We start from the raw sequence: 14,173 nt of genomic DNA on the forward strand, positions 1-14,173 counted from the left end.
CAGTTCACAATACTCCCAAGCTTCATATCATCCGCAAACTTTGAAATTGTCCCCTGCACACCAAGATCTAGATCATTAATATATTTCAGGAAAAGCAAGGGTCCCAATACTGACCCTTGGGGAACTCCACTACAAACATCCCTCCAGCCCAAAAAATATCTATTGACCATTGCTCTCTGCTTCCTATTTCTCAGCCAATTTTGTATCCACGTTGCTACTGTCCCTTTAATTCCATGAGCAACAACTTTTCTCACAAGTCGGTTGTGTGGCACTGAAAATGCCTTTTCAAAGTTCATGTACACCACATCAACAGCATTACCCTCATCGACCTTTTCTGTTACCTCTTCAAAAAACTCCAGCAAGTTAGTTAAACACAATTTCCCCTTTAAAAATCCATGCTGGCTCTTCCTTATCAATGCATATTTTTCCATGTGATTACTAATTCTATCCCAAATATCATCATCATCCTCCTGCAATCGAGGGACTATTAGGGCCTCCACTGTGTATCCATGACAGGAGCATTCTCACAGAGGGTATTTGCGCTGCCTTAAGCCAGACTGGAGTCAAACGTTCACAGATGTAATGTGAGGATCTACGGGGTCATCTCACTGTATGTTGTCATCATCCTCCACAAACCTAGCAGCTATGAGGGCTTCCCTAACGGGTCTGAATCATCTAGCTAGTGCAGGGCCTCATCCCCATCATTGTCGACTCTGAGGACCTCCTCAGCCTCATCCTCACCCCTGTTGGCATCCTTCTCATCGGAGGAGGCCTCCTCAGCCAGCTCGTCTCCCCATTGCAACGCCAGGTTGTAAAGGCTGCAGCTGATGACATCAATGCATGATACCCTCCGTGGACTGCATTGCTGGGCTGCAGCAGACAGATCCAACACTGGAAACTCATCTTCAGCATCCCAATGGTCTGCTCCACCAAATTAGAGATTGCTGCATGAGCCTCATTATACCATCGCTCTGCTAAAGTCTGAGGCCACCACATGGGTGTCATCAGCCACAGCCGCTACCCTTGTCCCAAAGGACCCATCCCTGCAGCTTATGTGGAGCCTGGAAGACTTCATGGATCTGTGACCGACTAAGGATGTAGGAGTCATGCACACGCCCTGGAAATAGTGCATACACCTGCAGGATGTGTTTCTGGTGGTCACACACCAGCTGCACATTCAACGAGTGGAACCCCTTGCGGCTGAAGTAGTTCACCTCATGTTGCGACAAAGATCTAAGTGCAGTTGATGGCACCCTGCTCCTATGGGAAACCTGAGATCTGGGTGAATCCAATCACTTGCATCCTGGCTGTCCTGATCCCAGGCGAAACGCACAAAGTTGTGTGCCCTTGCAAAGATGGCATCCTTATCCTCATGCAGGAATGAAAGGCACCATCTATAGACCCTGGGTGTTACTAGGAACCGACCAGTGATGGCTAGCTTCGGCTCTACGGCGGTGCGTGCGAGAGCCCCAGCTGCCCCTTCTTCCCAAGGTTGCTGCTCCAGCCTCTTCGCAGCCAGGAGCCTCAGTTGCTCTCTCCTCCATCATCTTCGCTCTTTGTAGCTATCAGCCATACAACTAATCCACCAGGCTTCATGATCCTGATGTACTCCTCCTGCAAGATGAAAGAGAGAGACACGTGGTTAGCATGGGTGGCATAACAACCTGTCCTAATTAAGTGTGAAGGCCCCTTAATGCTTCTGGAGAGTGCTGGCCACCACTTGGATGGCCAGAGATTAGTGCGTTGCATGGCCGCCCAAAACCCCACCCACCTCCAACCCACTCCACCTGACCAATTGGTGGCAGCTTTGCCCATTGGGCCGCTTGCTGTGTTCTCAGCTCAGGTGCAGACATTCTTCTAATCTCCTAAGGTTGTGCTGTTAGCTTGAACCATGGGGGAGACTGGTCCAAACCGGAATGCTGACATTGCAAGGATCTGTGAGCACCTCCAGCAGTGATTGCTCCATGGCCAGCTTTAGCAAGGAGATTGCACAATGTGCGCAGTCATCCAACCGTTCTGCAGTCCACTAAAACGCTCATGACTTTGCAGTCTGTGCCAGGGGATTGGGAGTGGGAGGTGCGGGAGGAGTGTTGAGCACTTGGTGGTACTTTGATGACTCTGTGTTGCTCGAGTGGGCAGATAAGCTAGAAGCTAGACTCCAATCATATCAATGTGGCTGTGCCTGAACCGTCTCAGCTGCAGAGGAATGGTCACTTTATACAGGTTTCCCTAATGTGTAGCCGCTTCCCTCGCCCACCCTACCCCCCACCCCAAATGCTTGTGCACTATATTCAACAGGGCTGTCCTTGACCCCTCCCCACAAGTTGCCTCAACAGCAGGGCTGCCCTTGCCCCCGGCACCCCCCCAACATTCCTCAAGCTTGAAGTCCAACAGGCGACCCTGGCAACAGCTGCACATCATTGCTGTGTACTCACCTCCGAGTTCCCCTCTAAGTGCAGCCAAGTGCACTCCTTTTATGTGCTGTTGTGAAACACATCGGCATGCTTTCCTGCCAATGTGGACGGATGATCCAGCTTGGGAGGGCAATTCCAGCAGGCTGGCCTAATAATGATATGCAGGTATATTACAATGAAATTCCCGACATCCTATGGCAGGAAACACGACCCACAATCGGTGGGCTGATCGGACTATCACGAATTGGTTTCACGCCAGAAAATCCTGGCTGTTGATTTGGTAAGTTTGAAAGTTGATATCTTCTTAGGGAACCATGAAACTGATCAAAGAAACAACACAGAATGTGGTAAGTGAAACAATCAGCCTGGTGTATTAGTGTGATAATGGTGGGCTTCTCTCCATGGTTTGAACAAAGGTAAAAACCCATAAGATGCTACATTTTACCCACTTACTATTGGGAGGGTGTAGGTTGCAGATCGGTATGTCTTAAAGTCTCCATTGTCTTCTGTAGGTTAACTGCAAGTCTTTATTAACTACTACAACTATTTACATGTGCAGTAAAGGGTTCAAGCTAGGAGCTGTCTCCATGCTTAGGTCTAGACGCATCACTCCTCAACACCACATTAACCCTGGGTCTGGGTCATGGCCTTCTTAAATCACTGTGTGGGCAACACTGTACTCAGTTCCACTTTAACCCTATATGTGCCAGACATACTACACTTCCCCCTATGTCTTAGAAACCTGGACAATAAGTAAAGATCTGTGGAATAAAATAGAGTCCTTACCTCCATCTTGGGGATCCAGCACTTTGGCTGGTAGGATTGCTTGTAGTCCCAGCAGCCACCCTTGTTCCCGGTGCTTCTGCTGAAACTACAGATGCCAATCAGATTAGCTGGTGGAATAAAGAAGAACCTGTATAGGACAATAAGACCTTGTCAATAATGAACCCCTGAAAATGGGCATTAAGGATAAGGTTTGGAAGGATTCCAATTATAGCACGTGGTGAAGAAAAACTCTTGAGATTGGATCCATGCTGACTTCAGTCTAACACTCTTGAGAAGATAGGGGGAATTTGGAGAAGAAGCAGGGCATCAGAAGTAAAGAGAAGGAAGAGGAGAGCTGTTTGCACATGCCTGCTGTCCTGTCCAATCGGGTCCAGTACTCGCAACTTGACACGGTCGAATGTTTTTGCTGTATAACTAGTCTGTTACATGCCATTGTATACTCTGATTGAACACATCCTCTTTCGTTGCAGTTGATCCTGCTTAGATTAAATCTCTACACGGTTGCCATCACAGGATTAAAAATCTACCATATTTGCCTTCCACGGGAGAATTATATCTGGATACTTTAATGTATACATTTTAAATTGTTGTGTCTCTTAGGTGCCTAAAACTGACAACTCATAACCAACTTAACAGCCCAGAGGCTCATGCAATATCTGCATCGCAGTTTGGGCACTGGTAAATTTGTCAGGGACCTTATCTGGTTATAGGTAGCCCTGGCCGTCGCCTCTGTTGAGCAGTCTCAGCTGCGGAAGAATGCTCACTTTTGACAAGCTTCTCCAAGTGCGTGGCTACTTCCCTCACCAGCCCCCCTCCCCTGCCCACCCCCGATATGTACTTGTGTACTTCCTTCAATCACTGCTGCTTTGCACCACTGCCCCCACCCCCCCGGCCTGACCCACACTGGAAGCCTTGCCCCTGCACCGCACTGAAAGCCAGCCAGGGAAAAGCGGCTTGCCTGTGCCCCCCCCACCCAACCGAATGCACAGCGCCTCTTCCCTGATGTCCGACAGGCAATGCTTGTCAGCACTGCACAATGTTGTGTGCACTCACATTTGAGTTCCCCTCGATGTTCAGGTCACCAGGTGCACGCCTTTTGAAGGCGGTTCTGAAGTATGCCATTTTGAAGTCACGCTGATGTGGGCGGTAAATTTGATGTGGGGAGGTGATTCCAGTGAGCAAGGTTTATAATGAGATGCTAAAGTATTGAACGTAGGTCTCCAATGTGCATTGATGGGAAATGTGTCCTGCCATTGACGAGTGGAGCAGATGATTGCAAACTGGTTTCACAACGGCGTGAAAGCAATTTTTGACCTTCTCGCCATGACGCATGCTGCCAACGAGACTGGATGATTCTGCCTTCAGGGTGGGATTTAATGGTTGCAGCAGTGGACCCATCCACTGGCTGGTGAGCTAGCAGCAGCCCCACCACAACTATTTCTGGATGCCCTATTGGGATTATGTCCCAATTAGGTATCCCGTTGGCTGCCATCAGGGTTCCTGGCTCCATGAGGAACAATTTCCCACTGGATTTCCTAGTGCAGGGCCGACGTCCTATCCCCAGAAACTGCCAGCAAATCAGAAGCCAGCAGTTCTCCAATACCAGCAAAGCCACTGGGAGCAGTGACCACTGCCGGTACCACAGTGGGCCCCATGTGATGGAATGTCCCTGGAGCTCCCATACCAAAGTGATTGGAGCAAGATCACAGGCTTGAGGCCCCGGTGATGAGGGAGGGTTTCCTTGTCAGGGACAGGGAACAGGTTCCCAAGGGTCCCTCTGTTTCCTCCATTGGGTCCTTCTATTGGGCTCAGGATGCCGGAGAAGGAGATTCCCACGAGACTGCAGGCATACCCACCAGAGTTTACCTGGTGGCTTGCCCACATGGCGATGTCCCTACCCATCACTCGTAGAATACCAGCAGTGGCAGTGTGAGGCCCTTAAGTCCTCAACATTCCAGCCCCAGACTTAATTGGGGATAGTCGAGAAGGTGATGGGGTCTTCACTCCACGCCTTCAACCCCATTATATGGCTCCCCAACCCATCATCAGGGGAACATTAAATTCTTGTCCTTTTGGTATTCAACACACTCACTATCTCTCCCTATTTTTTATAAATCTCTCCTCACCTACTTTTTCCCTATTTGTATCTTTCTTCCTTTCACACATGTTCCACTACTGATTTCAATTTATGTTTTTACATCCTTTCAACACCGAAATGCACAGCAAGGCAGTAAAGTATGGGTATCAAGCAGAGACCTAGGAAGAGGACATCAGATGCTGTTGCATCATCCGTTGGAAGGAGTGAAAATAAAGGTCTTACAATTCCCATTCTGCATCAGAGTACTCTCTTTCTCCCCATGAAAAAATTCTTGCTCTTTCATCTCTTATTCTGGTTCCCCTTCCTCTCTCAACACAAAAATCTTTCTCTCTCTCCCTCACTTTCCCCACTTCCTCCAGTGCACATCACTTTAAAATGATAATAAATTAGATGTTCCAGCAAAAGTTAATGAAAATTGTCTTATATTATGGTTTAACCATAGTAACAGAAATTAAAAGTAAAATTTAAGAATATAAGGCAAAATACTGTGGATGCTGGAAATCTTAAATAAAAACAGAAAATGCTGGAAATACTCAGCAGGTCTGGCAGCATCTCTGGAGAGAAGCAGAGTTGATGGGCCTGATTTTCCTTCCAGTGTTGGGAATATGAGTTAGGACCATTTCTGGGTCTGGATTCCGCCCTTGTTGGGGGGAAGCCAAGCCCCTGGTTTTCATGGGGGAAGCCTGTTAATTGGCTGCAGGGCAGGTTGGGTGGCCAATCTGTGCAACATGGCCCAGTGACAAAAAGTGCCTGTACATTGATGCCAATGCATCTAGAGGTGCAGGCTGTCTCTGCTTCATCCGAGGACACAAGAGGAGCACCACATAGAAGTTGTTGTGATATTGTATGCATGCCAATGCAGACAATGGCATGTATCTTTAAGAAGCCGCATCGTGACATCACTATGACATCACCATGTGTAAGGCTAGAGGATAAAAGGTACAGCCTCCATTTTAGGTGTTCACTACTGCCTGTGATCTCTACAACAGATGTTCACTGTTGTCTGTGACCCTGTATCAGTAAGACTTTATGTGTGCCTTATGAGTCAGGCATACATTCAAGTAATCGGCCTATGTAACTTAGGACCCTGGTTAGATCAAGGTCTTTGCAAAGCTGCATACAGTTGTTGCTAATAATAAACTTCATGGCTGGAACTTTATGGCCCTGTTGCGGCAGGGATATGGTTGTAAAATACAGCGAGCCATTCCAAACTCCATTGACTTCGGTGGGACCGCAAAATCCCACTGGCGTAAAATCCCACCCCATATCATTGTGTTCAACCAGAACTCACGCCAGTCTCAATATCTTGCAGAGCATAGACAGCATAGAGACAGATCCCGTGAGGTCTACATTGAGACCTTCAACATATATGGTGGCAGCAGACCGTAAGAGACCACAACAGAAGTGGCTGAGAACAGAGGCCACCATGTCGGGCAGAGCACTGAGTGGGTCAGTGGGGTTTGTTTCACTTGTAAATGTGCTTTTCTTTTTAAACACAATGTAAATATTGAAACATGACGCCATAAGTGTGGGCTTGCATGCTTTAATAGTGAGACAGGAAAGCAACAAGTTATATTTATATAGCTTCTTTAACATAATGAAACATCCAAAGGTGCTTCACAGGATCATTCCAATAAAAGTATGACACTGTGCCACATAAGAAGATGACCAATGGCTTGGTCAAAGAGCTAGGTTTTAAGAAGTGCCTCAGAGGAGAAAAGTGAAATAAAGAGGCAGAGAGGTGTTGGGAGGCAATTCCAGAGTTTGGGTCATAGACAACTGAAGGTACAGCCACCAATGGTGGAGCAATTATGATTGGCAATGCATAAAAAGCTCGTATTAGAGGAGCACAGATTCCTTTGAGATTTGTGGTGTTGGAGGAGATTACAGAGATAGGGAGGGACAAGGCCTCAGAGAGATATGAAAATAAGAATAAGAATTTTCCAATAAAGACAATGCTTGACCAGGAGCCAATGTAGGTCAGCGAGTACAGGAATGATAGGGAACAGGACTTGCCATGAGTTAAGACACAGGCAGGAGAATTTTGGATGGCTTCAAGTTTACAGAGGGTAGAATCTGGGAGACCAGCCAGGATTACATTGGAATAGTTTTATCTAGAAGTAACAAAGGTATGGATGAGGGTTTCAGCAGCAGATGAGCTAGCTGAGAAGGGAAGAGTTGAGTGAGGTGAAAAAAAGGCAGTCTTAGAGATGCCACGAATATGAGGTTGGAAGCTCATCTCAGGATCAAACATGATACCAAGGTTGTGAACTCTGTTCCCTGACTACCGACTCCATCCCTCTCCGTGGGAATAGTCTGAAATTCAGCCAGGTTGGATCTCAGACTATTCCCACGGAGAGGGATAGAGTCGGTAGACAGGGAACAGAGCTTGGAGCAGAGACAGAAAACAATGGCTTCAATCTTACCAATATTTAATTGGAGGAAATTTTTACTCATCCAGTACTGGATGTTAGATAAGCAGTCTGATGATATGGCAACAGTGGAGAGTCATGAGAGGTGGTGGTTAGATAGAGCTGGGTGTCATCAGCATACATGTGAAAACTTATGACAGGCCTTTGGATTATGTCACCAAGAGGCATCATGTGGATATAAGAGGTAAGGATTGATACTTGGGGGGCATCAAAGATAATGATGTGGGAGCAGGATGCGAAGCCATTGCAAATAATTTTCTTGTTATGACTAGATAGGTAAAAATGGAACCATGTGAGAGTAGTCCCACCCAGCTGGATGACAGAAAAGGTGGCGACGGGAAGCAAGGATATGTGAAGCGGGTGCTGTGAAATCTCTGGACAATTGTGCATCATTTATTGGCAATAGGAGTGGATTTATTTCAGGTTACGTCTTCAATGAAGGTGTTCTCGCAGGCAGTTCAAAGTGAGTTCCAGATCCCATCCTCCTGGGTTAGAAGTGTGGTGGTAGACTTTTAAGTAGGTGTGGTTATGATCCATGTACATTACCAGATAGGAAACAATGTAATGAAACACACGATAGGTAGTCTGCAGTGTGTAGTCATCCAAGAGCTCTCCAAGATTGTGCATGTATTACTTAATCTTCATGAACCGAGAACGCACATTTAAGTGGTTGGCACATTTGTGTTCAGAAGTAAGAAAATCAAGGGCATACAACAAGAGCTCAGCTGAAGTTCTCCTCCTCTTCAGTCTCCTCCACCTCTTCTTCCTCTGATGAGCTGTGTCATTCCAAGGTCTCACCTTCTTCAAGGTTCATAGAGGGCCATGTTATGGAGAGAGCGGCAGAATACCATGATGCATGACACACTTGCAGGAGCGCATTGCAGGGCACCAACTGACCACTCCAGATATTGACCTCATCTTCAGAAGCCTGACTGGCTGGCTCAATGGTAGTCCTTATGAGCATGTAGCTTTGTTTGTACGCGTTTGTGGCTTCATCTCAGGATCTCGTAAAGGGGTGTATAGCCATCTATTCAAGAGATATCTCTTGTCAACTAGAATATATCCATGTAGCTTGGGGGATGGAATGAAGAGCTGCAACAACATTTTCTTGGCAGTTGCCTAGAATCTCTTGTAGTGGTCGCAGACAGCTGAACATTAAGGGAGTGGAGGCCCATCCTATGGAGGAATCTCACCAACTGTTCAATAGGTGCTTTGATGGTCACATGGGTGCAATTGATGATGTCCTGCAGCTGGGAGACTTCAGTGATGGAGGTAAATCTCACTCCCTTGGTATTTGCAAGGCCCCATCATTTGAAATTGAATGTCCTCCCCAGTTCTCACAAAAAGAGCATCAGTAACTGATGAGATGCAGTGGTGTGCAACCATTTATCAGGTTCTTAGAAGGAGCCAGAGGCAAAGTAGTTCGTCACAGTGACTTTGATGGTTAATGGCAGGACATGGCGAGCAGTGCTATGAGGTGCCAGGTCTTCTACCAACAGAAACACACATCTCAACCACCATCTGTCTAGAGATTAACAGTTTCCTGCAGCAATGGTTCTCCAACATGTCAACATACCTCTATCTTTGCCAGTAGATCATCTGCTGAGGCAGTGGCATCGATTGCTTTCCTGTCCCTTGTCCTCTCCCCTGTCCTCCTCAGGTGTGGGACTCTATCTCCGCTGCTGAGGATGTTGCTCCTCAATGTCACTTAAATACAAATCTGAGAATCGCGCTCACATTACCAGCTATTGCCTTCCTTGCACTCAGCAGGACTCTCTATAATGTCTGGAAGCCTTACTCCCTCCTCTTATGCACTGCAATGCCAGGGGGGTGATGACCTCCTGCACTGTCCGAACAAATAGAGACCACTTTCCCCGTAATATCTGCACACTCAATATCACCTGTGTGCAAATGGCTGAGTGTCTTTCTCAGCCATGCTCCCTTTCATAGGTCCAACTACTTCCATGGTGTGGCCATGACTGGCTCCCTACTTTGTTATCACCTCTCTGCCCTTGGTCTGCCCCTACCCAGCAAGCAACCTATGCACCCCTAGCAAACTCCAAAACTGGCCATCTACGAGCTCCCAATCAGCTTCCTAATTAGCCTAACTGGCCTTATTGCCAAACTGGGAGGGTTTTCAAGGCCGGCACTCCCCTGTCCTGATTAACCTCACCAGTGGCAGAATGGCAACAGGAGACCAGCATGCCAGCCACACTGCTATTTTCAGTTCTCACCTGCCTCTGTTTTTGACTCTGGTAGGACCTAAAAATCTTGCCTAGTGTTCTAGATAATGCCCGGCCTGCTAAGTAGTCCCAGCATTTCCTGTAAAATTTGAGAAGATGGTTTACATTTTTAAGTTCAAGATGAGACCACTACAAAGCAGTTTCCCCCTCCTGGGGAACCAAGATTCTTTTTATTGCAGCGTCTTCGGGTATACTGTTCCCATGGTGACCCTCGGTGGCAGTGCTGTGGACATCAGAGAAGGAGAGGCAAGGATATCTTAATTGAGACAGTGAAGCAGAGGTAAGCTTCACTGTCAACATTTGTCATCCCTAGCCATGATCCCACCTGATCTCCTAGCTGTGATCTTTGAAAGCACTTACAGTAAACATTCAATAAAGATCTAACTATGCTGAATTCTTGATATTTATAAAATAGGACCAAATCCACAAACAACAACCACACATTTCAAAGACTGTGACTCATAGTCAATTGTTTAGTTTCCCCAAACATTTTGTGTACCTGAATTCCACTGCATTCTTCAGTGGTGTATTACCATACCGATCTTTGGCATAAATAGTGGCTCCATGACTAAGCAGGTACCCTACAACTTCAAGGTGTCCCTCACAAGCTGCCACATGGAGTGGTGTTCGTCCATCATAATCCTCGGCGCACAAGTTCCCACCCTGAAAAGCAATTTTTTAAAAACTGTAAGCATCAGAAAAAAAGTGGATTGCAAGTTTGCCTTCCTAAAAACCTCTGTAATTATTATTTTTGGCCTTACTCTTTGATACAAAATGAATTCCAATGCATAGTGAAAAGTTAACTTCACGTTGTGGTGTTAAGACTAGAGGTGCAAGGACAGACAACATGAATCAATTGGACTATTTTTTATTCGTTCATGGGATGTGGGCATCACTGGCCAGGCCAACATTTATTGCTCATCCCTAAGTAGATAAAGATCAGACGAAGTACAGTGGGAGAAGGCATGCAAGGAGCATAAACAACAACAAGCTGGCCTGAGTGGTGTAAATTCTGTGTAGCCTCGACTGACTTTTCCACTTATCAATTCAGGACCAATTTAGCATCCTTTTTGAACCACTGCAGTCCATGTGGTGTATGTACACCCACAGTGCTGTTAGGAAAGAAGTTCTAGGATTTTGATCAAATGACAGTGAAGGAATGGCGATATAGTTCCGAGTCAGGATGGTGTTTAGTTTGGAGGGGATCTTGCAGGGGGTGGTGTTCCTATACACCTGTTTCCCTTGTCCTACTAGGTGGTAGAGGTCACGGGTTGAAAATACTGTCGAAGGAGACTTGGTGAGTTGCTGAAGTGCATCTTGTAGATGGTACACACTGTTGCCACAGTGCGTCGGAGGTAGAGGGAATGAATGTTGAATGTGGTGGATGGGGCGCCAATCAAGCAGGCTGCTTTGTTCTGGATAGTGTGAAGCTTCTTGAGCGTTATTGGAACTGCACTCATCCAGTCAGGTGGAGAGTATTGCATCACACTCCTGACTTCTGCCTTGTAGATTGTGGACAGGCTTTGAGGAGCCAGGATGTGGGTTACTCACTGCAGAATTCCAAACCACAGTATTTACATGGCTGATCTAGTTTAGTTTCTGGTCAATGGTAACCTCCAGGATGTTGATAGTGGGGGATTCAGTGATAGCAATGCCATTGAATGTCAAGGGGAGATGTTTGAATTCTCTATTGTTGGAGGTGGTCATTGCTTGTCACTTGTGTTGTGTGAATGTTGTTTCCCACTTATCAGCCCAAGCCTGATTATTGTCCAGGTCTTGCTGCATATGGGCACAGACTGCTTCAGTATCTGAGGAGTTGTGAATGGTGCTGAACATCGTGCAATCATCAGCGAACATTCCCACTTCTGACCTTATGATGGAAGGAAGGTCATTGATGAAGCAGCTGAAGATGGTTGGGCCTAGGACACAGCCATGAGGAACTCTTGCAGCGATGTCCCGAGACTGAAATGACTGACCCCCAGCCACAACCATCTTCCTTTGCTGGATGCTAAGTTGGTCCTGAAGTGATGAGTGGAAAAGTCAGTCGAGGCTACACAGAATTTACACCATTCAGGCCAGCTGGTAGTTGTTTATGCTCCTTGCATGCCTTCTCCCACCCTTCTTCGTCTGATCTTTATCTACTTTTGATCACTAACCCATGATTCGTGCTGGTCAGTGTGCAAGGGTGGATCTCAGATGAAAATAGAATTGATCCCAAATGTGATGCATTCAATGCCTGAATAGCCTGTGGGTACTAATTTTATTGTGATTGTATATGGAAATTGTAAAGGACCTTGATGAGACCATACCTAGAGTACTGCATACACTTTGTCCTCCTCAGCTAAAGAAGGAAAAGTCTTGCCTTGGAGATGGTGCAACAGAGTTTCACTAAATTTATTCCTGGGGTGAGGGTGTTTTTGTTTAAGGAGAGATTGAGGCAAATAGGTCTATATTCCCCTGAATTTAAAAAAATGAGATCTCAATGAAACATAAAAAATTCTTTAGGACCTGGACAGGATAGATGCAAGGAGACCAGCACTCAAGGTCACGGTCTCAAAAAAAGGGATCGGCTATTTAGGAGAACAGTGAAAAGTTCAAAAGGTTGTGGATCTTGTGAGTCTTGGATCAGTCACAGTTACCTGAACATTGGAAAGACTGAAGCTGTCATCTTCAACCCATGCCACAACATCTGTGCTGTCCCCACAGATTGGCCTCCCTGACCAGTCTCTCAGGCTAAACCAAATTGTTCCCACTGTCAGTGTCATACTCAACCTCACAGGGAGCTTCTGATCCCATGTCTACTCCCTCACAAAGACTGACTATTTCTCTTCCCTCTCTTCAAAGTGCTGACTCACACAAGGATACAGTTCCAGTGGCATTCGCTGGTATCTCACTCACTCTGCCAGCTTTATGTGTGAGCCTAGAGAGTAAGTCTCAGCAGGCTGTTCAATGGGAACAAACTGATCATATCTTCATCCAGTATCGAAAAGCATGCATTTCCTGGCAGAGGTTGCTGAAGAGCGATCTAGAGTGGGAACACAGTCTGATTTTCTTTTATTCTCCACAATTCAGGGGCACTAATACCAATTTTAAAAACTGAAATTAGGATGCTCAGTAAACTGGGGATTCTAGGGTTTTTAATATACCTCTAGTATTTTTTAACATGGCAACTGATTTTATTTTTTCAGGAGGTTTCTGTCAGTATTACCCATGTAAATGTATCAGTGCTCCAGATTAGAATTTCAAGAGTTATTGAAAAAAAAAGATGCTGTAGTGTCTGTATTAACATTTTTGCATATGGCACACAGTTCTTGTAATTTCAATTTCGATGTAACCCTTTTAGACAAAAACCTGTACGTCAATATGCCACAACGGAAAAGCCCCATGTAAAAATGCGATAAGGACTAAAGCTCATATAGAAGATAAACTGGTTGAGCCAAATAACTGGTTTCTGTGATGTGATATCTATGTAACTCTTCTCCAAAGTTTGGTCATTTATTATTTTTGACTTTACAATGAACAGTAGTTAAATCTCGCTGTGACAGCAACATTCTGTTCAGTCATATGTCACTCCAATTTTAAGAAAGTAGAATTTAGAGAATCCAGTTTTGTATTTTTACAGCCCTCTTGTTATGCTATTGTATAACTAGATATTAGGCACTGAAGGTACTCACCACATCATAAGAGATGCGGGGCCTCCTAACAGAATGACTGGTGATCCTGAGCCTTATAGCATATCTAATAAAGACCTGAAACTTGGAACACAGCTATTCATAAAACTAAGGATTCCATATCTATTAATACACCCTCCTTAACATGTTCCCTCTTTTCTTTTTGACATCACTTAAAATGCGATCATTTAGTGTGTGCCCCTTCCTTAGCCTTCCTCTAGGAATTATACTACATCAAGCATTACACACTTCAAATTTCAGCTGAAAATGTTGAAATTGACTTTCCATACATAAATGGAGATAGAACCAAGAAGTCAGTATCCCTTGGAAGAATACTCCTCTTCTAATAAAACTTAATACTCACCATAAGCAATACCATCTATTATGTATAGACATCTTTAGATATTGTGGCTTAAACCATTATTTTAAGATATTTCGAGCTGGTGTTTACAATTGATTTTTGGTTGATCTTTAATGCATGTGGATTTTCAGCAAGCTGGCTGTTAGCATTTCAACACATAATTAGCTG

At 45.5% G+C, this 14,173-nt stretch overlaps 1 protein-coding gene across 1 annotated transcript in view; it reads right to left on the reverse strand.

Annotated features, from left to right (window-relative positions):
* Positions 1–14,173, reverse strand: part of LOC121292343 (60 kDa lysophospholipase-like) — a 119,224-nt gene that overhangs the window by 18,718 nt on the left and 86,333 nt on the right. Inside the window, 2 exon segments of the mRNA XM_041214195.1 lie at positions 3,731–3,736; positions 10,473–10,636. Of these exon segments, the coding sequence (XP_041070129.1) occupies positions 3,731–3,736; positions 10,473–10,636 (170 nt within the window).

The sequence above is a fragment of the Carcharodon carcharias genome, chromosome 20 (genome assembly GCF_017639515.1).
Source record: "Carcharodon carcharias isolate sCarCar2 chromosome 20, sCarCar2.pri, whole genome shotgun sequence".
Classification (NCBI taxonomy): Eukaryota; Metazoa; Chordata; class Chondrichthyes; order Lamniformes; family Lamnidae; genus Carcharodon; species Carcharodon carcharias.